The sequence below is a fragment of the Nicrophorus vespilloides genome, unplaced genomic scaffold (assembly GCF_001412225.1).
Source record: "Nicrophorus vespilloides isolate i.1.1-1 unplaced genomic scaffold, Nicve_v1.0, whole genome shotgun sequence".
NCBI lineage: Eukaryota > Metazoa > Arthropoda > Insecta > Coleoptera > Silphidae > Nicrophorus > Nicrophorus vespilloides.
In genome coordinates, this window is record NW_017095585.1 from 20,725 (window position 1) to 22,559 (window position 1,835).

Sequence of the window (1,835 nt, forward strand, 5' to 3'; positions counted from 1 at the left end):
GGAGCACGATTTCTTGATAAAGTAATCAAAATAATTTCACTATGAAATAAGTCCATTTCTAATAATCATTGTTTAAAACCAACTTTCTAATTGCAATGGTTTTTGTGTCGTGTCCCGGGGTTAAGAAATCCTTGGACACCGTGGATTATCTCGTAAATCCGTTGGTTGGTAAGTAGTAACAAGACATAAATTAAATCCTTTATTTACACAAAGAAAATAAATTATTGAAGTGTAAGCGGATTCAATGATAATGACAAAGCTACAAATTAAAATTTTGTAATGTTTAGTAGTTGGTTTGTTTTTGTTTAAAAACTTTTGGAAAAAATGAGTTAATGGTAATTATATTAAGATATAGATATCCTCTTTTTATATTTATAATCATACATTCAATGGAGCACGATTTCTTGATAAAGTAATCAAAATAATTTCACTATGAAATAAGTCCATTTCTAATAATCATTGTTTAAAACCGACTTTCTAATTGCAATGGTTATTGTGTCGTATTGTCCCGGGACACCGTGGATTATCTCGTAATATAAAATAAAATCTCGAAATTATAAAATGGCTCAAAATATGTTAAATTGGTTTTAAAAGTGATGAAACACACACCATTTTTTACTAAACTAGTATGGAAAAAAATACTCCAATTAACAATGTCCAGGAAAGAGGAATTATAGTTTAATTTGATTGGTATGTTAAATTATGAATCTTGATGTTGATTCATTTGACGTAATTGTCTGATTCAGTTGTCTAGAAATTTGTTTTGTCTACAAATTTTGGAATTTCTGGCCTCCTAAAAAGTGGAAGTAATTTTTATATGGAAAACAAGAGAGACCCAAAATTACTATGTTTCCACTGTACATAACGTCAAGACCTATAACAAGAGAAAAATTATGAGTTTACCACCTATTTACCATTAATACTTCTCTATGCTAACTGTAAAAGAGAAATAACTTTATATTTTACACTTGTTTATTTATATCTTATTTTTCTAAAATAACTTAAATTAATTCTTAATAAACTTCATTATTCGTGTATTTACATGTCCTCATTTTAATTATTATTTTTATATTAAAAAAATCCATTTCAGTATGAATTTAAATTTCCTCTTGTCTTTACTTCTTCCATCTGGAGCTGAAAAATCGTTTATTTTCTTTATTAATGATTATTGCATAATAAAAATGTAACAGGTTTATAGTGTTAAAACTTGATTTGATTAACATTTTCCAACATTTTTAAATATCTCAATAACTGAAAAAATTGATTTATAATAATTGTATATTACGACGCAGTTTGGTATGACCAAATATTTATGTTTCATATCACGATTAATGTATCAAAACTTAGAACAAACATTATTTTTATTTATATATAAAAATATTTCAGATTCTTCATTCTCAGAAAAGGATAAATTCATATTGATGACCGATGCCTCTGTGAAAATAGACTTTGAACAAATCGGCGATAAGTATGAGTTTTTTTTTTAAATTAATTCCTAATTACAAAATTAATAATAATATTTTTTTTTATATTAGAGATGATAGCGTAAATATTAAAACGCTTTTCTACGGCGAAGCATCGGTTCATCGCGTTGCCTTGTGGGTTTACATATTGTCCATTGCTCTTGGTCTTCTGCTGCTGCTTTTAATCATTTTCGGTCTGACGAAGTGCGGGTTCTTCAATCGCAAAAAGAAAATGGAGCTCGAGGAACTGAAGAAAGCCGAGGTATGTTATAATTTTGAGATTCCATGTAGAATCTTAATCATCATAATCTAAACTTTAACATGTTGAACATTGTAGAAAAGTATGTTAATTTTATTTTTTAAATATTCATT

At 27.2% G+C, this 1,835-nt stretch overlaps 1 protein-coding gene across 1 annotated transcript in view; it reads left to right on the forward strand.

The window, feature by feature from the left end:
- Positions 1–1,787, forward strand: part of LOC108557716 (integrin alpha-6-like) — a 5,510-nt gene extending 3,723 nt beyond the window's left edge. The window contains exons 11-12 of the mRNA XM_017914363.1: positions 1,387–1,468; positions 1,536–1,787. Coding sequence (XP_017769852.1) covers positions 1,387–1,468; positions 1,536–1,776 — 323 coding nt within the window. The 3' untranslated portion in view covers positions 1,777–1,787. The remainder of the gene's footprint in view (positions 1–1,386; positions 1,469–1,535) is intronic.
- The last annotated feature ends 48 nt before the right edge of the window (positions 1,788–1,835 follow it).